The sequence below is a fragment of the Drosophila montana genome, unplaced genomic scaffold, assembly GCF_035044405.1.
Source record: "Drosophila montana isolate Dmon_TW-CO22-7 unplaced genomic scaffold, ASM3504440v1 contig_3733_1, whole genome shotgun sequence".
In the NCBI taxonomy this organism is placed as follows: domain Eukaryota; kingdom Metazoa; phylum Arthropoda; class Insecta; order Diptera; family Drosophilidae; genus Drosophila; species Drosophila montana.
Genome location: NW_026998620.1, coordinates 4,196,078 through 4,218,549, shown reverse-complemented (window position 1 = coordinate 4,218,549; position 22,472 = coordinate 4,196,078). Strand labels below are relative to the sequence as shown.

The following is a 22,472-nucleotide window of genomic DNA, read 5'->3' as shown; positions in this document are numbered from 1 at the left end:
TATCGAAATTTCCATTTAGCCATTCACCTGTTCACAAAAAAAAACTTAAATAGAATAACAGCCCTGCTCTACCAAGAAGAAGGCTACCTTGAATTAACCCGAAAAACATTTGATGTAAACTAAAGGTTGATAAAATGTCGGTTCAATGCAGAACGTGTGCAGCGAAGATTTTTAATCCTAATGCCAAAAATCTCTTCGAGCAAGACGACAATGAGATATTGCTTAATATCGAAACTCTAACTGGAATCCGGGTAAACATTTGGCTCAACTTTGTAAGAAGATATGCATATGTACGTCTGATATCTGATTATAGTTGAATGAGGACCAGCATATGCCTAAGCACATTTGCACCTGTTGCCATTTGGACCTGTACCATTCGATAGCGTTTCGAGAGCGCTGCCTAAAAACGGAACATTATTTGCAGAATGCAAATCAAAAGGCGACGAAGTTAGACCCGCTAAATACAGCACATACAGAAGTTGGTTCAACAAGTGAAACATCAAGTCAACCGTTTAGTGCAATAAAAATAGATCATACAGATAATCACATACTGAAAACACCAGATGCAGAAATATTAGGTCGACACCCTCCGCAACATCGCATTCTTCGCGCTCGTAAACCAAATAGTAATACTAGAACAGAAAAGCGTATAAAGAAGCGCAGAAAATATTCCTATGTTCGGAATTTTGCTAAAACATCGCCTGTTACCATAGCACAGCCTGATCCAAACCCTGAACATCGTCAAGAAGCTGAAAGCTTAAAAACTTCACCACGCTGCAGTCTTAGCGATTGTGAACAGAGTCCTAGTATATTAAAGGAAGAGTCAAATGAATTGAATGCCTTTGACCAAAATGAAGAGTTCCAGGAAGCAGAGCTTGAAAAGTTGTATCCTGCACGCAGTTCAGCTAAGGTGTCCTCTGTTGCCGTGTCCTTGCCGGCAGAGGATAATAGCATTACGATCAATGCACAAAGCAAGAAGGATAAGCCAAATTTGAAGCCACCTGGGGATCCCAAGGTCTATATCTGTGACCTTTGCGGTCATCAGTCCACAAGTCCAAAAAACTTGGATATTCACATACTGCGTCATAAAGGTGAAAAGAATTTCGAATGTGAGGAATGTGGCGCAAAGCACTACTCCAAATACCTACTACAATTGCATATTCGCGTGAAACACCAAGGCGAGATGCCATTTGTATGCAGATATTGTGACCAGCGGTTCTATTCAGGCAGCACGCGTACACGCCATGAACAGTGAGAATTTAAAATACACCAATTTATAAATTTAACTGAATATTTGTCTTTTACAGAGTACGGCATATAAGAAGTTGGTCGTATGAGTGCAAGATTTGTGGCAAAAAATACAACACAAAATCGTGTTTGAATAAACACGAATTCCTGCACTCAGGCTTGCGACCATATCGGTATGTTTAAATAAAGATTTATTAGGTGTATGTTCTGAATGAAATTCTATTTTTCAGTTGCGAATTGTGCAATGTGGCGTTTCCACGAAAACCAGGTTTAAGGATTCATTGCCGCACAAAACAGCATCAAAAGAGGGCTAGCGAAGCGTTAAACAGTCAACTTGATGGCATAAAAGATATAGCGGTTCCTGAGGGAACTATTGTGTTTCCAGACTCAATAATAGTCGAACTTGATGTATAAATGTATATTGTTATAGCATATATAGTACCATCTGTTTGCCATTCACAACGAAACGTATTCAACAGCTGTACCTTTGCCATTCACATTTTTTGTCTTCGTTTGTATGATAATAAAAACACGCCTGCCACGCTTGGGTAGGGCAATTGAACTGTTAAAATGTCTACGTTAGTTTTGTGTAGAACATGTGGAGAAAAGATCTACAATCTCAATGCGAAGAACCTCTTCGATCGGGAAAGTTATGAGATGTTGGACAAAATCGAAACACTGACAGGAATCAGGGTATGACTGCGTTTCAAAAACATGGGTGTGGATGAGTTATCACGTTTTGTTTCAGTTAGATGATGATGAGGATATGCCCAAACACATTTGCGCCTGCTGTTATTTGGATTTGAACCATTCAATAGCTTTCCGAGAGCGTTGTATTAAAATACAACAACTTCTACATAGTGGAGTGGAAGCAAATGCAGCTGCACTAGATCCACTGAATACCGCAGAAGGAAGAGTTACACCTACGCCGACTAAGAGCAAAAAGCAACCGCAGCGAAAAATTGTACGTGCTCTCACGGAACCATGCCGTACCTCTCCACAAAATCAAATTGTTCGCGCACGCTCACCAAAACAACAATTGAGCATCAACACAAGAACGAGAGATTCTTCAGGTCAGCTTAGAAGACGTGTTATCATATTGGGCCGAGCACAGGAAACACACTCAGAGGCAGATTGCGATAAGACTATTAATATTTTAAGTCTTGCCAAAGCATCTTCAGTTGGGAAAAACAACCGCATTGCAATGGAGGAAGCTCAGCAATCAGCGTCAGAAGATTATGATAGTGCCACATCCGATGGATCCAGAAACAAAACAAAGTGTAATGCGAGTCAACCTGGTATAAGCAAGACCTACGTCTGCGACCAATGTGGCAAATGCTTTACAGATTCCAGCAATTTGAAAGTGCACATATTGCGGCATACAGGTGTGAAGAACTTTGAGTGCGAGGAATGTAACACAAAGTACTTTACACGGCATTTACTCAATTTGCACATACGCGTTAGGCACCAAGGCGAAATGCCATACGCATGCAAATATTGTGATCAGCGTTTCTTCACGAGCACCAGCCGCTGTCGGCATGAACGGTATGGGTAATACTGTATGTATTTGCATTGCATTGCATTACTATTATTGTCTTTCTTATGCAGTGTAAAGCATACACGGAAATTAACATATGCCTGCAGACTTTGCGGAAAAACGTATCTCACAAAATCCTGCTTAAATAAACACGAATTCCTGCACACAGGCGAACGACCATATCGGTATTGTTAAATTACGTTTTTAATTTCTCTATCGTTTACAAGCCGATATTATCTTTCAGTTGCGAAATATGCAATGTGGGATTTCCCCGAAATACGAACTTGAAAATTCATTACCGTTCAAAGCAACATCAAAAAAGAGCCACCGAGGCGCTGGATAAACAATTCAATATTATTGAGGCGATCTCCGATGTGGAATCTGACATTGATTCAATTATTGAAGATTTTGATGTTTAAAAAAGTTTTAATGTGACGCAGTCGAAAACAATTGAAAAAACACGCACGGCCAAGAAAAATATTTGACAATATTTATTTTTATACAATATATATTTTTTATACGTATTTATTTATATTGCAACACTATTATTAAAAAGAAAAATAACTAAGCTTAGTCAAAGTTGCTGCTCTTATTATCATCGATAGCCACAATATCCTTATCTGGTTTGATTAATTACAACTGTTAATATATGTACATATGCATGTCTCTATTGGCATATATATTGGTTTTGTTTTGATGTTTCTTATCAATGTTTGTTAAAATTGTATAAACTATTTAAAATTAAATAAACTAATTTAAATCAAGTTTCCCTTTTGTGATATGTGTATTTTTGTTTTCTGCAAAACGTGTAGAAACCAGATGCATGGCTGGAACCCAAAAAATCTTTTAAAATATTCAAATAATAAAACCTTGCCGGAGCATTTCGGGAGCGCTGTTTAATGAATGAATTTAATGAATTCTTAGCTAGGAATAAAATTGATCAGCTCATGAATATGATTATACGTTGATTATGATATGATTATGTTGTTGTAAATAGCTTTAAACCGAAACCAACTGGTCTCGCGAGCGAAATAAAAAATGTTGTGACTATTAATTTTAATACAATTTCAAAATACTGTTTCTTATTATTCAATTGAGCAGCCATTCACCTGGCTTTTGTCTAATATGCTATTCACAGTAAACGAAGAATTTTGTAAACAGAATAACAGCTCTGTCTATATGGCTTACAGGTGCCACAACATATAAACAAACCCAAAATAGTATTACAAATACCGTCTTATAATGTCAGTTGCATTTATATGCAGGACTTGTGGCAAACAGATCGACCGTCTCCACGCCAAAAACCTTTTCGCAGATAATGGCGATGAGATTTTGAAGAAAATACAAGCCTTAACTGGCATTTGGGTAAGGATTATTGTTTCGAAGCAGACACCAAAATGTATTCATTTGAATAAATTTATAGTTAACAGATGAGTTAAATATGCCAGGAATGATTTGCGCATACTGCCTGCTGGACTTGAAACATGCCATAGCATTCCGAGAGCGTTGTATAAAAACCAACACCGTTTTGATGCGTAAAAACTTGGAACAGAAACAGACCAACCATAAATCCATTTGTCCATTTGTCTTAGAGCATAGCTCTAAAAGCAATGACAGTGATCCGCTATCAAATGATAATAGTGGACTTATTGAGCTCGAGGATGGAGAAGAACTGAATTGCGATGAAACAGGGTCTGCATTTACCCAAAAGTCGCATAAAGTGCCACAGATGCCGCCCAGAATTTCACGCGTTTCGTGTCCGCTCCGTATTTGTTCAAGTGAAGATAAGAAATCTGTGCCGGATATTCATCCGAAAATTACATCTCATATTCAACCCCGGAGATATTTTTGTAGACAATGTGGCATGAATTTTGATGACAAATCAAATTTTAGCCGACACCGTCAAAGACACTTGAATGATACGACAGACGAAGAAAATATCTTTCAGACCGCTTTTGACTTAGCTGAGACTGTTTTTGATAATGAACAGTCTTTACCATTTGTGCCTAACACCCACAACTCTTACAGAGGATTACAGAGCTCCATCCAGACGAATGAAACAATTAAACCATCGAAAGCGAAAAAGAATAGAGTAAGTGAGATCCAAGAAGAGAGCTCACCGTCCAGCAGCGCGTCCCATTCGCCTAACAAGAGGATTAGGAGGTTGGGCAATTATTTCTGTGATCAGTGCGGCAGGCATTTTAATGATAAGGCCAACTTAAATCGACATCTGCAGAGGCACATGGGAGTTAAACAATTTGAATGCCAAGAGTGCGGACATAAGGATTACACACAGCATTTAATCAATTTGCACCAACGTATACAGCACCAAGGCGAAAAGCCTTATGCCTGTAAATATTGCGGCGAACGTTTTGCGAACAGCATGGCACGATTACGACATCAACGGTACCAATTATTCTTCATTTTACGTTTTCTTTATAAAATTTCGATTTTTCGCAGGAGCCACATGGAGTATTTGGAATCAAGTGCAGAGGTGCCAGCATTTACTTGTAAGTTATGCAACAAGTCTTTCAGAAAGAAAAGCATTTTGGATACTCACGCTGTCGTGCACACTGGGGAACAACCTTTCTGGTATATATAAATACACGAAGTTTTCTTGTAATTCTTATTGAACATATTTTAACTTTACAGCTGCGATATATGTAATGTGTACTTTAATCGGAAGTCAAGCTTACGTGCTCACTACCGCTCGAAGTTTCATCAGACAAATGCTACGCAAAAACTAGACAAGACTGGAGTTGATTCAGAATAAAAAAATTAAAATTGTTTTTAACCAATTGACTGTTTGTTATTAAATTACTGTTCCCGCCAGTTGGTAAGTTATCGGTGATTTGAAAAAATCGATCGCATATCGATAGCATACTGCAGGGCTAGTAGTTGTTTGCCAACCCTGGCACTAGGTCTGCAATGCGACGTCACAAATAAAAATAAATTATAGTAAAATGAAGTGTGCGGTGCAAAACTGCGCCAACAAGTTCAAGTCAAGACAAAAACACTCCCAGCAATTGAGTTTCTTTAGCTTTCCAAAAAACCCGGAAATTTTAAAAAAATGGGTTGCGTTTTGTCGCAAATACAACAAAGAGAAACTAAAGGCTCCTCTGAAGAGCGTCATTTGTAATGAGCACTTTAAAGAGGAGGATATCCAAGGAGCATTACAATTTCAAATGGGTTTGTCTTATTGTTTATAGCTAACTTAACCTTCGCCCATCAACTTTAATTGCGATTTGCAGGCCTGTGCTCAAAGAGAACGCTGAGACCAGGAGCCGTGCCTTGCATCAACAAAAACGATGAAAGTGCTGTTGAACGAGAGCGATCTGAAAAGCGAAAGAACAAGAAATTGGTCGCCGAGCTGCTAGAGGAGGCGGCAGCGCGAGAAGCAGCTGAAGCCAGCGGAGCAATTGTCATAGCTCCAGACTTTATCCGAAATACTGGCATTGTCTCTGTGCCCGACTTTGTGAGTGCTACTGGCAATGCCTTCATTCCATTTACACCGACGCCCAGTGAAAGCGATCCTTTAGCCGAGGAAAGGGCAGAGTTAGATTTGTGCACAAAAAGTAGCAGCAATAATGAAAAACTAAGTGATGAGATTAGGTGTCGCACCTGCTATATGCTTTTTGTTGTTGATGAAAATACTAAAGATCTTTGCGACGAAAAAAATGCTGTGATGTTATATCACATTGAAGTTATTACCGGCATTTGGGTGAGTGTCTTTTAATTTCACCAAGTTGAATATACAAATATTCGTATTGCAGGTCCAATGCAAAGAGGGAATGTCACCGTTCATGTGCTCAGGATGCGTCAATAATCTGCGCACAGCCATTGATTTTCGAGAAACATGTATCCGGGCAGAACTGCAGTTTACAGGGGGCAACGTTGACGAGTTTCCGACTATAATCAAAGAAAACGGCAAAGAAATTTTGAATGCACAAGATTCAGAGCTAGTGCAGATTTGTGAGAATGATGCAAAAGATGATTTTGTTTCGGTATTTCCGGCGGAAGATCAAAATGGTGAAACGACTGTAATTGAGCCTTTGTCCCTTGCAGCGGGACAGCAAACGACACTGACAATACGTTCATCGGCTGCAGATCCAAGTAGTATTGCATTGGGTGCACAGATTTATGAGGACCTTCTAAATGAATATAGGGGTAAGGATAAGCTTGCTCGTCCACGACAAAGAAAGGCAACGACCCAAAGGCCAAACGCCGTAAGAAATCGAAAACGAAAACCTCGGGAACCAAAACCGAAACGTCCAAAACGCACAAAAGAGGAAAAAAATCGTATACGTCGTGAACAAATCAGAGCCATGCCACTAAATCATGTATGCGATCAGTGCGGCGCCTCTTTTCGTGTGAGATGTAATCTAACGATACACATGCTGCGCCATACGCGGACAAAAAACTATCCCTGCTCCGAGTGCCCTAAGAAATTTTACGATGCCTATATGCGAAATATTCACATACGGGTGAGGCACAGAGGAGAACTGCCATTTGAATGCAATTATTGTCGAAAAGCATTTGGTTCATCTAACACACGTTATCTGCACGAAAAGTAGGTGAATCTTTGACACAACAAATTGTGCATCATTAATATACAAATCGTCATTACAGAAAGGTTCATGGAGCGTCTCCACGTATTCACAGGAATGTGAATCGCTTGAACAAACGAATTGAATTGTCAGATGAGCAACAGGAGCAGCAGCCGCAGAATGAGCAGGACCAAAAGGAAATTGTTCGGCACTTTTGTTCGTATTGCGACAAGAGCTATGCGAATAAATATTCACTAAATTGGCATAACAATCTGCACATCGGTGCCAAGCCTTTCAAATGCAAATTTTGCGATATGAGCTTTGCAGATCCCCAATCGAAAAAGAAGCACGAAATGAAGCACGATAGTAAACGTCCATTTGAGTGCGACATTTGTCTGAAGGGGTTCTATGTACGCAGTAAGCTAAAGGAACATGAACGTATTCATACTGGTGAACGACCCTATAGGTTTGGCAATTGATTGGTAACTTAATATAATTATACCTAACATATATATTATATTTGCTTTCAGGTGTGACGTCTGCAACGCTTTCTTTCGATATAAATTCAATTTATATTCGCATCAGTTCAGTAAAATGCATAAGGAAAATCTGCAAAAGCCGACAAAGATTGAAATCGTCGATGAATCAGATTAAACTAGGAATATAGACTATCAATTGTTTTAAGTTATGTAAAGTACACTGCGCATTCTTTTAATTAATTTTATTAAAAAAAATACTCAAATTGACTAAGTTTTTTTTTTTTCATGATATAGCATTCATATTTAGTGATTTCTTTTGTTTTAGTTGCGACTTTTTGTTTTTTATACGCGCGTTGGCAATATGATTTGATGAATTTATATGCTGGGTTAGGTTGCCAGCACGCAGAAACCATAGATCACAGACGTCACAGCTTTTAATAAAAATAGGACAAGTTTAAAAACTTTAACAAGGTTTTTAGCTAATTAGACTTACTGAAATGTGCGTTCACCTCGTTTGATGAGCTCCGTTTTTGACTGCGGCGCTCGACCTTTTTTGCAAGCCTCACTGTAATCAAGGTATTAAACATCTATGTGCCCCTTAGTTACATTTTACTTACCGTTCGTGGCGCACTCGCGAACTGTTTGTACTGTATTGTAGTCCGCAGAAGGTGCACTCGTAGGGACCTTCAGTGTGTTTCAGCTGATGGCGTCGCAGAAGGTGCAATGTGTAGCACTTTTCGTTGCATTCCGGACACTCGTAGTTCTTGGTGCCAGTGTGCCGCAACAGGTGCACATTGAGATTGCTGCCATCTTTGAATTGGCGACCACAGTGCTCACAGATGCAGGGTCGTGCCGATGCCCATTGTCGCTCGCGATCCACAATGCGTTTCGGTTGTTTATCGTTGGTCAGTTTAATGTACATAGTTCTCTTTCCCACACGCATTGTATACTTGCGGGAACCCAGTTTAGATTTTCTATGTGGATCAATGTGCGCTGGACTCTTTGGGTGTAATTCAGGCTCGGCTTGGGTGGCAGCATGAGGAGATGCATCAATATCCTCATCAAAAGATATATCCGCATAGCCATCGGAATCAGGCTGATCTCCATAAAAACTTTCGCTCGTTTCTTCAAAGTCTTCCTGCAGCTGATTATCAACATCATCGTCGATCTGCTGATGTTGTGCGGGCGTTGTCTCCACCTTTATATCGACAGCTACAAGCTCTGGTTCCTCAATACGAAGTGGGTCAGAAATCTTGGCTTGGTCTGATGTTACAGGAGAAATATTGTTTGAGCTCAATTTGGCCTTACGTTTTACGATAAATGCTTCAATTTTTGAGCAGCGTTTGCGAAAGGAGTTAACCTTCTTTACCAGCGTTTGGCAGTCCTCGCACATATAGATAGGAAACCCGGCGACATTTTCCAGCTGAAAGAAATTGAAATTAGTATTTGGATTGGCTTTAATACGTTGTTTCATACCCAACAGTTTGTTATGGTGCGCACACAGTGCAAAAGGCGACGACCCATGGGAGAAAAGATGTTGATGCAACTTTCTGCGTTCACCGTTTTGCCACAGGTACGGCAAAAATCTTCCATATTTATTAAATCTAAAAAAATCTTTTGATTTGTGAACAGGACAGAAGCTGACAACGCGACCGAATATTGAATCTGAAAGAATACCGTTCATTGATAAAAAGAAATATACCAAAAAATACGATTATACTGTCATAAATATACTGATGTCGGGATTTTGCAATTATATCAATATGTAAACACTGTATTTCTTTCAACAGTTATTAAATTTTGATTAGAATAACATCATCATATTACAATTCCAAGAAAATATGATAAAATTTTGGTCTAAAACAGGCTTACAACAATTTTAATTTATACACCTATGCATAGATTAAGATTTTTATTATTCAATCTCGATGTTTCTGGCGGTAATTAATTCTAGCAAAAAGTAAGACTTGTTTCTGAATATGATTAATTTAAAAGATTTGTGCGAGAATATAAACAAATTTAAATTAAGTCACGTTTATCAAGTTTATTTGTTTTTTAGGCGACACAACTGGTTGTCACCGCTGAAAAAATACCGCAAGAAACATAAACGGAAAATAAAAAATTGTTAGATGTCAACCTTAATTTAAGGAAAATCATTAGCTATTTACATCTAAGACATTAATAACATATACAAGAGCAAACTTTTTTTCAGTCAAACTCTCGCAATAAATTAATATTCGTTTCTCTTAAGGCATGCAGTTTGGAACGTAAATGAGCCTTTAAATGAGTATTTCTTTGAAATGTTTTGTCGCATATTTTACAGCTGGAAAGTTTGAAAATAGTTATAAGCATAAATTCAAGGCTCTTTGAAGTAAAAATACTTACTAAAATGATCGCACGCCATTGTGAGTCAAATCATGTCGCTTGAGAGCAGATGTGGAAATAAATGATTTATCGCAATATTCACATGAGTACGGACGCACATTAGTATGGGAGCTAAAATATACAAAAATGGTTTCCTAAATAAATGAACTACACACTTGTCACCTGAGGAGCAGTCACCGTTCATGGATTACACGCGTTGTGCTGCTGTTGAAAGTCTTATCGCAGTACTTGCAGGCATATGGCCGCTCACCGCGATGCACGGTCCGCTCATGCAGCTGCAGCAGGTGTTCGGTGTAGAAAAGTCTATTGCACTCTTTGCACTTGAAGTTCTTGACGCCGGTATGTCGCAACATATGCAATTTAAAGTTGCTTTGGTCAGTGAAATGCCTGCCGCACTGATCACATATGCAGTCCCGACGCCGCTGTTGCCTCCGTCGTTCGACAATTTGCTCCTCCGTCAGGTTCTTCCAGCTGATGTAGGTTTTTTTGACTTTGTGTGATTTAGTATCTAAGCTGCTACCATTCGACTTTTCTTTGTATGCTTTCTTATTTGCGCTTTCACTGGTTTCTTGGGGTTTGATCAGGGCATTGGTAAAGCTTCTAGTTTTGCAGCTCTTGAAACTAGGAGATGTACTTATGTCGATGTAGCTATCATATTGACTTAAATCATTGTCTGCGCTTTCCCGAAACTCTTCGTTTGTCCCTTGGCTATCGCTACTAAATGCGCATATACTGCGCATTTCGTTTGGAACGCCTGTAATCAAATAGTCGATATCTTCGGTGAAGCCGTCAACAAAATTAGCTTCCATATCATTTGAACTGTCCTCTTCATTTTCATGAAACTCCGCTAACTCTTCTTCCTCATCATCGAAGTCATCCTTTGTTCTATTGCTTTTAATTGATACTTCCTCGATATTAGTATTATTTTCCAGTTTAATATTATCATAGCTGTTGAGTTCATAAACTAATTCCGAGTCTCCTTCCGAAGAGGGTTCAACCTGGACCTGGGTGCTCAACAGTTGCTCTTGAGTCTTGATGCAGCGCTCTCGGAATACTTTTATATGATATACGGCTTGTTTCAAGTCAAGAAGACAGCAAGCGCATATGTGGGATGGCAGCTCTGGACTGCTTTCCAGCTGTAAGCAAAACAAATATTAAATGCATGTAATATATATTGAAGCATAAATCTTTACCGCAGTTCCAGCTACTATTTCAATGTTCGTTAGGATTTCAGAGTTCTCACACTCAAAGAGATTCTTGGCGTTCATGTTGTAAATTACAGTTCCGCAGGTACGGCATTTGAGCGTCATTTTTTATTTTATGAAACTTAACATATTAATATTTTAATTTTTTAGTAAACAAACAAATGCTTCAATATACAGTTTTTTTTTCCTTCTATAAAGGGAAACAGCTGTTTATTGGATACTAAGAATCACTGTGAATGCATTTCAAATAAGAGGAAGCAAGAATTTTAATTGTGAACAAAATATTCGCTTTCATGTTTCAGCTGAAAATTTGTTTTTAAATATAAATTAATAGATTACAGAAATCCAAGGCCATCCACGGTACATTTGCAATATGTGCCTTATGGACTTGGGATGCGCCCTAAAGTTTCGCCAAAGCTGTATTATCTCGGAAAAGCAGTTAATCGAAAACTTAATTCAAAAATAGTTTTTTGCGACCCAAAAGAAATCAACTTGAATACGATTTTGAGGATTTAATTGAGGAAGTCCAGGACGAAGATAGTTACTCAAAAAGTCAGTTCTTTCTTACAACCATTGAAAAATGTAACGCCGATATTGAAGAATTTGTTGACCAGCGTCCAGTAATTGATTTTAGGGAACAGCCTGAGTTGAATGCTTACCAAGGAACAGCAAAATGTAAAGCAGAGAAAACTCCGACGAAAAGTGTTCGCAAAACTTTGAGAGCAGACTATAAATAATATAAGCAACTTTCTAGAGCATAAGTTCCGGCATACGGGCATTAAGAATTTTATGTGCAAGATACATAAAGGCCGATGATTGAGTTACATTAACACACATCAATTTTGTAGGGTTTTGCCGAAAACTTTTCGCTACAAAAAAGGAGTTGATCCGTCACATTCGTCAACACACAGGCGAGCGTCCCTACGCATGCAGCTACCGTTCCACTAGATTTGCGAATATTGGTACAGTTCGTCAACACGAGAGACGCCACATTAAAAGTCGTCCTTGCGAGGGTTCCGAATGTAGTAAATGGTTTTTCGGCTCGAGTTACCTTAGCAAGCATCGCTTGATACATAAAGCAGTGCCACGCATATACAATCAGCTGAATCATCATAATTCTGTTAGCCTGTCGATATCTATTCAATCTAGTCTTCGAATTTTACGATCACCATATATTCTTATTTATTTATTTTTATAAGCTTCATAATTTAGTGATCCTGCTTTGGTATAAAACAAGGCATCAATGAACTGATCTATGTCAAGTTTCATCAAGCTCAAGAACAAAGTCTAGTTTGAATATAAATGGCAGATGAACAACGCTACAACGACTCAGCTCCTGATTATATTATATATTGTGCGAACAGAAAATAATTCTAATACGCTCTACACGGGTATAAGATTGTGAAAATGTAATGAAGAATATGAACTGTCGCAGTCACAAACTGAAGGCTCAGGCAACAGATTACCCAGTTCATTTTGATTTTTAATTGTATTTTTCTGAGAAAGATGTGAATTCTTAAATTTGTACTTTTTATTTACAGTAAGGATTTTAATTTAACTTATGTAAAAACTAAATAATTGATTAATCCGTTGCGAATGACTAATATATCTCAGAATGACGTACCGCATCGGTAGTCTGCAGAGCTCTTTCAGTTTGCTGATGGGTCATAGTTCCGATGTGCTGCTCCAGCTGGTGTTTGCGGGAGAATGTCTTATTGCACGGCAAGCATCTGGGAAAAAAAATATATTCAATTAAAATAGGGTTTATCAAAATGTGGCGAGACTTAGCCATTAGATTTGAACATATGCAAAAAGACAAACGTACAAAAAGGGTTTTTCGCCCGTATGCGTCAACATGTGATTCTTGAGGACATTCGAATAAGAGAACGACTTGCCACATGTTCCACAGGAAAAGGGTCGCTCGTTTGTGTGCGTTCTGTAAGAAAAATAATATTAATAATGTAAACAATGATAAATTATTGCCTTAGCCAGCACCTTTCGTGGCGTATATTTGAGCTGCGATCAGCAAATGAGCGGGAACAGTATTTGCACGTAAAAGGCTTTTCGCCTGTATGCACTCGTATGTGCCGATTAAGCTCTGAGGGTCCGGCGAACGTCTTAGCGCAGATCCTGAAAAAGGAATTTTAAAATGAAAAATTAGACTAAAGCATTAAACAAATATGGTAAGCTGCCAGAATGGAATCAGTAAAAAATTAATTCTTCAGCAAATGAAATTTAGTTAAGTAATGATAATTACGCTTTATACCCTTGCATCAGGAGTTATCATTAAGGTAATTTATTCCTGATACTTCTCGGTTTTTGAGCTATCAATCTCCTAACTTGGCATAGATATATAATATGAAAATCGGACGGACTAGATACATTAAATAGGAATCGGACTGACCGGACCACGTTTTTTTATAGCTAACAAAAAAGCTTTTGTTTAAAAACACCAGAGTTCACGGATGTTATGCATCTTAACTATCGGCGACATATTTAAATTTGTATATGTAGCGACGCTCTCCTTTAGTTCCCAACATTTGGGGCAAATCTTGTCAACATTACAGCATTATTATGGAACAATCGGACTAAAATCGTTGATGGGCTAAGTGTAAACATGTATCGCAAGTCCTGTATCTGGAAGGGTATTTATTCTGCGACACCTCAAAGACAACTCTTACAGCTTGGTTTCGTTATCGTTACTCAAGTAAATCATTTGCAAGCTTGTGCTGTGTCAGCTAGTCTACAAACATACTCGCATTCGAAAGGCTTCTCGGACATGTGACGACGCATGTGAATATTGAGGGCGGCTCGCTTCGAGTAGATATTACCGCATATTTCACACATGATGTTTGTAGAGGTGTCCTCATTTGATTTACTGGCCGTGGCAGCAGTAGCTGGTTTCGCCTGGCCATGCTTCAGCCCTGCATGTGTTGGATTCCGAGGCCGTCCCCGTCCACGTTTGCCATGCCTCGATTTTCGCACCTTTGGCTTTCGCAGACGCTCACTGGGATCGTAGTCACTGTCACTGGCATTGCCAAGCAATATGTTCTTGTCATCCAGATCTCGAGTCCCCTCGAAATCATCGTAGGCTGCGTCAGTTTCCGCCTCCTCGATTGTTTCTTCCAAGCGCTCTTCTAACATAGCATCGAATTCAATATCATCGTCGGGATCGATAAACTCGTTGGTAGCCTCGTAAATGTACTCCACAGTATCACTTTCAATTTGTGAAGGATCATCCGTGGGCTCCAATTTTAATTCAGCCTTGAAAAACTCAACAATCAAAATTACATTCAAGCCATTTACATTTACTTAAGTGGACTTGGAGATTATACCTTCACAACGCTACTGGCAAAGGTTCGCTCGCTTTCCTGGCACAATTCCCGAAATTTATAGGCGCTGGTCAGGCTGCCGACGCAACTGCAGCAGAGAAGGCTTGGCATATCCTCTAGTGGCGGTAGCTATTTGTTGAATGTAATTGACATGATGAAAAATGTGCAGGTTGATGTATGTATATGTCTGTGGGCGTACCTTAATGCTTCCGATTTCCTCTATTTTCCGAACTAGGGGACATTGGACGTCCTGTTCGTCGTAGAGTGGTGTCATAGTGTCAACATTCATGTCTTCTGTTAAGCATATTCGGCATATCATATATTCTGGCATGCTTTGATATTTTTTTTTTGCTAATCTCTTAACAATAATAACAAGACAATATGTTAATAAGGCGTCTTTAATTTATTTGCAGTTTGTCCTTAGATTTTATTTTTTATTTTTGACACTAAGCGAGTGTGACCACATTATCTAACCACTTTTTTGTTCGGTATTCTATTGAAGAAGCGACTTCCATGGTGAATGGCGATTTTTTGCCATTCCCATTGTCTGGGATGCGATTTCATGATTCAGGAAAATCAAATATATGGTCTACCAGTCATTTTGCACAATATATACAAAAAATCATCGTTTCTATTGAGCCTTTCTTATTTTCTAGAGCTAAGAAAAGGAATTTTCTTGAACTGCCAGGCATGAATCTTAAGCTAGAAACATGTTTTAATAAAACGCTAGTTCTGCTAACAGGTAGGCACAGAACGCGCGTTTCGGCTGCAGTGAGAACATGTCAAAACTGACGTGCTGGGTTATAAGCTCTGCTGTGGCGCAAAATGAACGGGTGTGTTTTAATTGCGTTTATATTGTAATTGTTAAGTATTAAGAATGGAAATTTGCATAAAATGGACCATGTGCCGCACCTGCACAGCCGATACAAGTTCCCAGCTGCGGCCGCTCTTCGAGGATGTCAGATTAGCGAAGCAATTGGAAGAATATGCTGGAATTGTGGTAAGACCCACGCAATTTGAAATTTTATGAGATTATTTTCATAACGATTATATACAGGCGAAACCAGACGATGGGCTGCCTGATCAAATATGCACGGATTGTATTAAGAATCTTCAATCGGTGCATACATTTCTAATCGGCTGTCGCCGGGCCGATGCGCATCTAAGAAATGTTGTACGTCGCACCATGTCCTCTGGCAGATGCTTTCCGAGTATCTCCTTAGATGAGGACGCAGATGACAGCAATCCATCGAAAGTGGGGAAGGATGCTCGTGGTCCCAAACAAAGCATATCTCAACGCAATCTACAGCAGAAAAAAAGATTGAAAACACAACTCATGAAGAGTTTATTAGAGCAAGAGACGCCTCATCCAGAAACTATTGAAGCACAGAGGCTATCGGACGAAGATTTAAGTAGCTCGCCAGATAATAAAAATGAAATGCTTGAGCTCATGTCAGAAAAGCAAACTGTATTGGAAAAGTTGGCAGACACATCTGAAAAGAACGACGAGGATTATTTACTTGTCGTCAGCAAATGTGTGCTAAATCTGACTGAAGGCGAGGCGACAGACAACGAAGGCAATGAGTACATCATAACAGATGTGGCGGAGAACGATGAAGACGATGATGACAACGATTACGGACAGCCTGATAGTTATGCAGCTGAAGTTATTGAGCCAGTTACACAATCTGGGACTCAAGCGGTGAACCGTCTCGCTGTGGACAGCCAGTCCGAATCTGAAGGAAAACCTGCGCTGAAATTGGAGCGGTTGCAAATAGAAGAGCCTGCTTCGGCTGTTGCTTCTCTTACGGTTGACCTGGGAGCTGCCTGTCAGCTATCAAGTTTTCCCAAGCACAGCTGCTCCATGTGTGGCAATTCATTTCCAAATCATACACAGCTTAAATCGCATCTGCGCACCCATCGCAACGAAAAGAAATACGAATGCGAGTAAGTTTATACTGTGACACCGTCGAATGCAATTATTTATATATATCCATACTTACAGGCTGTGCTCGAAACGCTTTAACGCCGCCTGCAATCTAACAACTCACATGCGTACCCACACGGGCGAAAAGCCATACGAATGTGACCACTGTGGTCGTCGATTTGCGGACCGCAGCACCCATCGAAAGCATGAACGGTACTTAATTTGGTGTTTAATAATTTAAGCATTTTCACTAACTATCGCTTCGTGACTTACAGAATGCACACAAATGAACGACCATATGCATGCGACATTTGTGCCAAGACCTTCTCGCTGTCCACGACATTGAAGGCGCACGCCCTTTCGCACTCCAAAGAAAAGCCACACAAATGTCTGACCTGCAACAAGGGCTTTCGTCTGCCGCATCAGCTAAAAGCTCACGAAAGAACGCACGTTCATCGCTACGAAGTGGACATAATGCTGTATAATCAGGATGAAGGCGACTATTCCAGCAGCTAAGTGTTGCTCGAATTAAACATTAATTATAATTTCAGTTATTAAATAAATTGCTCCTATGGTAGCTGTATCATCTATTAATATTATCACTATCTTATCGGGTATAGTACGCGAAAGAGAGCAAGAAATATAAATACAATGATTCCAAAAATAAGTTCAATAAAGATATGGTATATATATAGTACGAACTATATACAAAAGAATATCAAGGCTGTTTCATTCAATGAAGTCAACAATATGGGACAATACGAATTTAATTATGATCTACTGATACATCAATGTTGTTTAATCCACTATAATTTAGAATATCTTAAATTATTCCAGATTCTCCTGGCTCAGAATGTAGCTGCTGGAGCTGGCGAAAGCCTGCTCCTCTTTGCTTCTGTGTGTCAGCGTCTGCAAATGTGCCTTCAACTGGTGCATTAATGTAAATGACTTGGAGCAAATGTTGCAGCTGCAAAGATTATACAAAATAATATTAACAAATATATAAGCGATAAGTCCTTAGGAAGTTCTCTTCTCACTTGAAGTTCTTTTCGCCAGAGTGCACCAAGCTGTGGTTCTTGAGGATGGCCGTGTGCGTGAACGTCTTGCCACACTCCTTGCACTCATATGGCCTCGTATTGGTGTGCACACGCTCGTGGCGAACCTTCTCGCTGCGGTCGTAGAAATGGCGGTCGCAGTACAGACACTTATAGGGCCGCTCCCCGGTATGACGGCGTATGTGTGCGCGCAGTTCGCCCATTTGACGAAAGGACTTACAGCAGATTCTGGGAAAAATATGAAACGTTAATTGGAAAATCTTTTCTACCTTGCCAGTAAATGAAACTTACTCGCATTGGTGCGGCTTGTAGTCGGTGTGTGCCATCATGTGGGCCGTGAATGCAGCCTTCTTCGGATAGACATTGCCACACAGATTGCACATATATTTCGTGGGCATGTCCTCAGTCTGTTGCTCGTTTTTCGAGAGCGGCTCGCCTTTAATCTTACGCTTTGATTTTAGCTCACTGTCCGGTTTGCGAGGGCGACCCGGCTTGCGTTTAGCTGTCGTGGTGGGCTTTGGTTCAGGCGATGGCGTTGGCGACAAGAACTCATCATTATCATCATCATAATCGACATCACAATGCTCCATCTTAAGTGGTAGGTCAGCTTCCGCTGTTTGGCTTTCGTCTGGATATACCAGAGTAGGCTCGACTTCTATGGGTTCGCCCTCGTCAGCCTCATACGCCTCCAGCTCGGTTATTATTTCAGGCAAATAGTGCTTTGGGCACTCGTCCAGCTCGTCCGGCGGCATTGCGTCTGCAACAATGCTATCATCGTCATAGTCGACAACATAATCGCTACCCATCCCAGGGGAGCCACCAGACTCCAGCTCTTCGTTTGTGTGGTGGCGATCGAGCGTTTGCAGCTGCAACGTCTCGTACAGATATTCCATGTAATCGCTGTTGCTGGCGTCGATCTGGTCGTCTGGCTTCTCATCATGTAAGCACGAGCTCTCCAAGTACACTTGCGAATTGAGGCACATTTGCCGAAAGCTGAACCACATGCGCACAAAATCGCAGCAGCGTTCGCAGACAAGGGATGGCAACTGCATTGACCGGCGTATCTGTAAATAGGCTTTTTAGAATATGTGTCGACCTCATTCAGGCTTGGTTTACTCTAATGCCGCAACAGTACTCAATACTCCTGCTCAAATGCTGCTTATCAAAGGCTGCGCTGTGGATGCCTTCATCTTCGCCCTCAGTATTGTCGTTATCAGCATCGTTATTTTCTGTGGAAAGTGCTTTCATGGTGCTTTCGTCGTATTCTCCTAGGCAAACACGACATTTACTTGCAACGGCCGGCGTCTTTTTTATTGTGTCCATCGGATGTCTTTACACAGGTCGAATGGTTTTGTGGGCCACTTTTACCTCGATTTTCAACAAATTTTCTTTTGTTTACCGTTCACGATAGATGGTCGATAAGTTGTTGTGGTAAAAAATGGCGCTACCCGCATTCAATCGAGTTGGCAGCCCTTAACGCTCGGTATGCAGCGCAAAAATTGATATGATAAAATGCTGAGCAAAAAGACAACCAAGTAATTCTTATAGTTCTATTATTAATATTTATATATTTAAGTGTGTTGCAAGTAAGTGACTTTCTTATGCAAAGAAGTGTATATGTAACCCTTGCTTTCGTTGGGCTGTTTATGATTAAGTCGAATATATGTTGAAAAATGTATACACATATATTCTTTTTCAACAAATACGACTTTTAGCTGCACCCAATAATCATATTAGAGATTAAGTTTTTAATATAAATACATTTAGAACTAAAACTACACAAATTTAGCGATGTTAAATCTACAAATATGGGGCCTAGAACGGGTGTCTAAGCTTTTGGCTTCTCCACCCGGCCGCTCTTCACACCGTTTATCTTTGCAGCCTTTTGCCCTTGTTTCGACTTCTTTAGCTTCCTTTTCTTGTCCAGGGCGCTGAAGTCAACTGTATCGGAATCATCCTCGCCACCGTACTTCTCCAGCAGTCGATCCATCAGCGAATTATAGTTGGACTCGCGTTGATTTTTGCGTGACAATATAAGTTGCTCCAGATTCCCGCTGCCGGACGATTCTTGTGCCGCTTCAGCGTCCTTCTCGCGACGGCGCTGGATGCGCTCCTTAATGATTGTGGCCTCCTTCGATTCCCGTGCATATTTCCTGTGGCGTTTATTACGCTTGGCGGCTGGCTCCTCGGTGAATATCTTATACTCGGGCACCTCGTCGGCTGCTATCATGGTGGCAACAATTTCCTTGAAACGGGGCTCGTCCTCGACTTTCATGAACGGCACATGGTTCATAATGTAGTTCATACAGCCTTTGCCGCCCAAATAGGCCTTCTTAATGTCCGTGCGCTCCAGTTCGGAGCCAACATATTCCTTTTCATAATTGGAAATATCCTCCTCTGACAGCGGCTTGAATATCTTGCTCCACAAGTCTAGCCAATTGGTCAGCTTGCCCTCATCGTCGTCATCTATGATGCCCTGCTCGTCAAAAAGCGCGCGCTTCTGGGTGTCGGTGAGCACCTGGTAAATTTTAGAGAGCACTTTGAACTTCTCCGTGGATTCCTCTTTTTGCGCGTCGGGAACTCTGTCTGGATGCACCAGAAGCGACAGCTTATGGTATGCTTTTTTGATCTCCTTCTCTTTAGCGTCCTTTGCAATGCCCATTAGCTTGTACACATCACGGGTCTCAAAATACTTTTCGCATAAATCCAGAGTCGACATTGTTACCTTTAATTTTCCTGCGGCTTGGATCTTGTGTCAGATGAAAGTGCTGTAAAATGTCGATATGCTGCCAGTGCTAAAAAGGCGCCAAAACAGTCTTGGATGAGCTGCCACTCTGAGCAATATTAAAAATACCAAATTAATGGAATACAGCAAATTTGGTATTTATTAGTAGTTTATTGCTTGTTAAGTTGGCTGCGATTTGGCCCACTTCCTTTTCCGTGTTAGCTGTGAAAGAAAAAACATGCCGGTGGGTGCGAAATTTTACAAAAATACACTTTTAAACAACGAAAAATTGCAAATGCATTCGCAAAAACTGTGTGGTAGCATTCGCATTGCAATGTAGTGTATACGAAATATGCATTTGCTGTGATAATACACGCATTAAGCAACTAAAACAGTGCATCCCGCAACACCCCAGCCATATGTGCGTTCGTGGGCAACGCATGCTGAACGCGCGCATCCCCGTGTGTCAAAATGGATTGCAGACAGTTGTGAAATACAATAGCATATTGATATTGAGCTGTGTTGTGAATTTGCGAATACTCTGGCTGGAACTGTAACTGTGACACATAACCAAGAACTGCATTAGCATATTTGTTTGGCCAACCAACAGTGATTATTTTGTTTGGTTCCAATTTCAGCTAGCAAAAGATTTACTGCACCCTCTACCCGCTGAGGAGAAACGCAAGCACAAGCTGAAGCGCTTGGTGCAGCATCCCAACTCCTACTTCATGGATGTTAAGTGCCCGGGATGCTACAGAATCACAACCGTGTTCAGTCACGCCCAGGGCGTTGTGGTCTGCGCTGGTTGCGCCACCATTCTGTGCCAGCCAACTGGCGGACGTGCCAAGCTGACAGAAGGTAAACTATTTCATTACAAATGTTTTGGGCGTCCAATCAATATGGTTTCATTTCAATTTCAGGCTGCTCGTTCCGTAGGAAGCCACAGTAATTTGGGGCGCTTCTTGATGAACCACAAATTATTAATTTTTTAATAAACACTCTAAAAACGTAAAGAAACCACAAATCCGTTGAGCCGTTTTCATTCAAACACTGACAAATGCTGTCAATTTAGTAGGCGTCGCATATTTGCAAATGGATTGTGGATACAAGTGACAAACAACATTTCGGCAGCGGCAGCAGCAACAATTTTGATAATAAGTAGTTTAAAACTGCATGTACAAGCAACATCAGGCAAGGCACACAATGTCGAACTTAGGATTGAGGAGAAACTGGCTGTAAAATAGAGAAAACGCTTTTTATATAATGATTTTGGAATTTATTCTTTGTGTACGCGTGAGCTTCAGTTTATTAAAAAATTAACGAAGTTGTGGTTGACAATGTAAAATAGCGTGTTGCATTGTTTTTTCAGTCCTAACTGAATGTAACCAATAAATGTTATCGCTTTTTACTTTGTGCCTGGTCCATTACATCCGATCAATATGTTAATAAGAATTCTTATTCAATGCGGAGCTAAGAAGTGTTATAACGCATATCTTAAAATTGTATTCTGTAAGGTTCGGCATTGTGAAGAGCAGAAATACTTATAAAAAAACATTTCTGCATTGTTACAAATTCAAATGGCGCGGCGATTTATCGATAGCATGGCTGTAGCGATAGCCCACGTAAGGTCTGACACCATTACGATATCACCCTAATCGATGGTATGTTAACTTGACAGTATATCGATTTACTTAACATACTCTGTACTAGACGTGTTAGAGGTGTGCAATGTCTAATTTCACACATGCACAGATACCACGAGCTCCTTAAGTTCCCGATTATTTCTATTATAAACTTTCAAAATATGGTCGTTCTGGTAATGATTATATTAGATACATAAATAATTATATTTATGCAACTTATACTGTAGAACTATTGACTTAAGCAGAATGCTAGAAAAGGCCAAGCGGCTATGCTCTTTAACTAACAGCTTGGCTCGTGAGCATACATGTGTTGTCGTTTTGCTCACGTCCACATCTCTATACTGTTATTCGATCACTCTTATAAGAAAATGTTAACAGAGTTTTTTTCA

The 22,472-nt window shown here is 40.2% G+C and overlaps 11 protein-coding genes and 1 long non-coding RNA gene across 17 annotated transcripts; 7 read left to right on the top strand and 5 right to left on the bottom strand.

The window, feature by feature from the left end:
• The first annotated feature begins 63 nt into the window (after window positions 1–63).
• LOC135436676 (zinc finger protein 98-like) lies at window positions 64–1,678 on the top strand. Its single transcript, XM_064694361.1, has 4 exons — window positions 64–251; window positions 314–1,251; window positions 1,308–1,421; window positions 1,479–1,678. The coding sequence occupies exons 1-4, from the start codon at window positions 135–137 to the stop codon at window positions 1,660–1,662; spliced, it is 1,353 nt and encodes a 450-aa protein (XP_064550431.1). The 5' UTR covers window positions 64–134; the 3' UTR covers window positions 1,663–1,678.
• Window positions 1,679–1,696: 18 nt separating this feature from the next.
• LOC135436675 (zinc finger protein 22-like) lies at window positions 1,697–3,419 on the top strand. 2 transcript variants are annotated; one of them, XM_064694359.1, is made up of 4 exons: window positions 1,697–1,941; window positions 1,997–2,793; window positions 2,857–2,970; window positions 3,030–3,418. In XM_064694359.1, exons 1-4 carry the CDS (start codon window positions 1,819–1,821, stop codon window positions 3,202–3,204), a joined length of 1,209 nt encoding a protein of 402 aa, XP_064550429.1. In that variant the 5' UTR covers window positions 1,697–1,818; the 3' UTR covers window positions 3,205–3,418. The 2 variants fall into 2 exon arrangements, with proteins under 2 accessions (XP_064550429.1, XP_064550430.1); XM_064694360.1 differs by having other exon boundaries at window positions 1,700–1,941; window positions 2,001–2,793; window positions 3,030–3,419.
• A 542-nt stretch (window positions 3,420–3,961) lies between these two features.
• Window positions 3,962–5,583, top strand: LOC135437235 (zinc finger protein ZFP2-like). Of its 2 annotated transcripts, none has more exons than XM_064695126.1 (4): window positions 3,962–4,150; window positions 4,209–5,191; window positions 5,246–5,377; window positions 5,438–5,583. In XM_064695126.1, exons 1-4 carry the CDS (start codon window positions 4,028–4,030, stop codon window positions 5,556–5,558), a joined length of 1,359 nt encoding a protein of 452 aa, XP_064551196.1. In that variant the 5' UTR covers window positions 3,962–4,027; the 3' UTR covers window positions 5,559–5,583. The 2 variants fall into 2 exon arrangements, with proteins under 2 accessions (XP_064551196.1, XP_064551197.1); XM_064695127.1 differs by having other exon boundaries at window positions 4,053–4,150; window positions 4,216–5,191.
• A 102-nt stretch (window positions 5,584–5,685) lies between these two features.
• Window positions 5,686–8,082, top strand: LOC135437232 (zinc finger protein 652). The gene is made up of 5 exons (XM_064695123.1): window positions 5,686–5,974; window positions 6,037–6,506; window positions 6,559–7,355; window positions 7,415–7,798; window positions 7,863–8,082. Exons 1-5 carry the CDS (start codon window positions 5,749–5,751, stop codon window positions 7,984–7,986), a joined length of 2,001 nt encoding a protein of 666 aa, XP_064551193.1. The 5' UTR covers window positions 5,686–5,748; the 3' UTR covers window positions 7,987–8,082.
• LOC135437239 (zinc finger protein 436) lies at window positions 8,039–9,473 on the bottom strand. The gene is made up of 4 exons (XM_064695134.1): window positions 9,288–9,473; window positions 8,429–9,234; window positions 8,305–8,376; window positions 8,039–8,242 (listed from the first exon to the last, which is right to left on the bottom strand). The coding sequence occupies exons 1-4, from the start codon at window positions 9,402–9,404 to the stop codon at window positions 8,095–8,097; spliced, it is 1,143 nt and encodes a 380-aa protein (XP_064551204.1). The 5' UTR covers window positions 9,405–9,473; the 3' UTR covers window positions 8,039–8,094.
• Window positions 9,474–9,749: 276 nt separating this feature from the next.
• On the bottom strand, window positions 9,750–11,591 carry LOC135437236 (transcription factor Ouib). Of its 2 annotated transcripts, XM_064695129.1 has the most exons (4): window positions 11,390–11,589; window positions 10,374–11,332; window positions 10,197–10,307; window positions 9,750–10,134 (listed from the first exon to the last, which is right to left on the bottom strand). In XM_064695129.1, exons 1-4 carry the CDS (start codon window positions 11,504–11,506, stop codon window positions 10,020–10,022), a joined length of 1,302 nt encoding a protein of 433 aa, XP_064551199.1. In that variant the 5' UTR covers window positions 11,507–11,589; the 3' UTR covers window positions 9,750–10,019. The 2 variants fall into 2 exon arrangements, with proteins under 2 accessions (XP_064551199.1, XP_064551200.1); XM_064695130.1 differs by lacking the exon at window positions 9,750–10,134 and having other exon boundaries at window positions 10,359–11,332; window positions 11,390–11,591.
• Window positions 11,163–11,718, top strand: LOC135437241 (uncharacterized). Its single transcript, XR_010437656.1, has 3 exons — window positions 11,163–11,334; window positions 11,395–11,486; window positions 11,552–11,718. It is a non-coding gene; the product is annotated as an uncharacterized LOC135437241 (long non-coding RNA).
• A 1,196-nt stretch (window positions 11,719–12,914) lies between these two features.
• Window positions 12,915–15,176, bottom strand: LOC135437237 (transcription factor Ouib). Of its 2 annotated transcripts, none has more exons than XM_064695131.1 (6): window positions 14,933–15,176; window positions 14,737–14,862; window positions 14,157–14,674; window positions 13,397–13,531; window positions 13,227–13,337; window positions 12,915–13,131 (listed from the first exon to the last, which is right to left on the bottom strand). In XM_064695131.1, the coding sequence occupies exons 1-6, from the start codon at window positions 15,062–15,064 to the stop codon at window positions 13,002–13,004; spliced, it is 1,152 nt and encodes a 383-aa protein (XP_064551201.1). In that variant the 5' UTR covers window positions 15,065–15,176; the 3' UTR covers window positions 12,915–13,001. The 2 variants fall into 2 exon arrangements, with proteins under 2 accessions (XP_064551201.1, XP_064551202.1); XM_064695132.1 differs by having other exon boundaries at window positions 14,157–14,665; window positions 14,933–15,175.
• Window positions 15,177–15,524: 348 nt separating this feature from the next.
• Window positions 15,525–17,376, top strand: Zaf1 (ZAD and Architectural Function 1). Its single transcript, XM_064695124.1, has 4 exons — window positions 15,525–15,733; window positions 15,791–16,680; window positions 16,739–16,873; window positions 16,936–17,376. The coding sequence occupies exons 1-4, from the start codon at window positions 15,611–15,613 to the stop codon at window positions 17,174–17,176; spliced, it is 1,389 nt and encodes a 462-aa protein (XP_064551194.1). The 5' UTR covers window positions 15,525–15,610; the 3' UTR covers window positions 17,177–17,376.
• A 34-nt stretch (window positions 17,377–17,410) lies between these two features.
• Window positions 17,411–19,134, bottom strand: LOC135437234 (zinc finger protein 287). Its single transcript, XM_064695125.1, has 4 exons — window positions 18,832–19,134; window positions 18,007–18,779; window positions 17,698–17,943; window positions 17,411–17,627 (listed from the first exon to the last, which is right to left on the bottom strand). The coding sequence occupies exons 1-4, from the start codon at window positions 19,036–19,038 to the stop codon at window positions 17,489–17,491; spliced, it is 1,365 nt and encodes a 454-aa protein (XP_064551195.1). The 5' UTR covers window positions 19,039–19,134; the 3' UTR covers window positions 17,411–17,488.
• A 309-nt stretch (window positions 19,135–19,443) lies between these two features.
• On the bottom strand, window positions 19,444–20,524 carry LOC135437238 (J domain-containing protein CG6693). Its single transcript, XM_064695133.1, has one exon. It carries the CDS (start codon window positions 20,432–20,434, stop codon window positions 19,544–19,546), a length of 891 nt encoding a protein of 296 aa, XP_064551203.1. The 5' UTR covers window positions 20,435–20,524; the 3' UTR covers window positions 19,444–19,543.
• Window positions 20,525–20,526: 2 nt separating this feature from the next.
• On the top strand, window positions 20,527–21,848 carry RpS27 (ribosomal protein S27). 2 transcript variants are annotated; one of them, XR_010437655.1, is made up of 4 exons: window positions 20,527–20,684; window positions 21,079–21,298; window positions 21,361–21,448; window positions 21,513–21,848. XR_010437655.1 is itself a non-coding variant. In XM_064695135.1 (3 exons), the coding sequence occupies exons 1-3, from the start codon at window positions 20,679–20,681 to the stop codon at window positions 21,387–21,389; spliced, it is 255 nt and encodes an 84-aa protein (XP_064551205.1). In that variant the 5' UTR covers window positions 20,527–20,678; the 3' UTR covers window positions 21,390–21,464. The 2 variants fall into 2 exon arrangements, 1 of the variants encoding a protein (XP_064551205.1); XM_064695135.1 differs by lacking the exon at window positions 21,513–21,848 and having other exon boundaries at window positions 21,361–21,464.
• Window positions 21,849–22,472: the final 624 nt, after the last annotated feature.